The sequence below is a fragment of the Capsicum annuum genome, unplaced genomic scaffold (assembly GCF_002878395.1).
Source record: "Capsicum annuum cultivar UCD-10X-F1 unplaced genomic scaffold, UCD10Xv1.1 ctg42799, whole genome shotgun sequence".
Lineage (NCBI taxonomy): Eukaryota > Viridiplantae > Streptophyta > Magnoliopsida > Solanales > Solanaceae > Capsicum > Capsicum annuum.
In genome coordinates this window covers 1-693 of record NW_025850222.1, presented here as the reverse complement: position 1 = coordinate 693, position 693 = coordinate 1, and the positions used below count along the sequence as shown (strand labels likewise).

Here is a 693-nt window from a genome sequence, read left to right as displayed (position 1 = left end):
TGCAGCGAATTTACCTGCTCAAGTTAAATCTTTAATAGTCACCGCTTTAAATACTCAGGTATTTGATGATTTCTTGGCTTGTCAAATTCCTTTGGTATTTGTCTTTTGAACACCCTAATCACTTGAAGTATTCCTTTTTGTTAGGTAACACACTTCCCAACAGAGATGCAGATATTTAGAAACCCTAGGATGTTAGTCTTGCTATTTGAAAGCACGTACAACTTTGACATAGTCAAAGTTTCTCCTATCTTAGATGCCTGTCCTGTTCTTCAATCTCTGCAAATATTGGTGAGTTATCTATATTTATCTTCTTCTTCTCTTTTTTGGATATTCTTTGCTTGATCTTAGGTATTGATGACTTGAACATTTATTGAATCTAAAAGTGCATATTTCCCTCCCCAAGCATGCATGATATTCTAGTCATTCTCAACATTCACTCATTTCCATGTTCTGTCAATACAACTCGCACTAGTAAAGTTGTATTAATTGCCAATTACCTTCATCCATGAGATATAACACCTTTTACTACTTAGTTGGTGTAGGAACTGATCAAGATGTTTAATCCGACTAATAATTTGGTCTGCTATAAGAGAATCATTCATTTTCTTTTCGGCAAGGGAGATTATATAAGCATTTCACTTTTCAAAATTGGACATCATGATTTGTTAATAATATGATTTATGAAGATTTGAC

The 693-nt window shown here is 33.5% G+C and overlaps 1 protein-coding gene across 1 annotated transcript; it reads left to right on the top strand.

Annotated features, from left to right (window-relative positions):
• On the top strand, nt 1-186 carry LOC107858097 (the record flags this gene model as incomplete). Its single annotated transcript, XM_047403484.1, is given in 1 exon segment — nt 1-186. A coding segment is annotated over 1 exon segment (109 nt), but the record flags the coding sequence as incomplete, so codon positions are not given.
• Nucleotides 187-693: the final 507 nt, after the last annotated feature.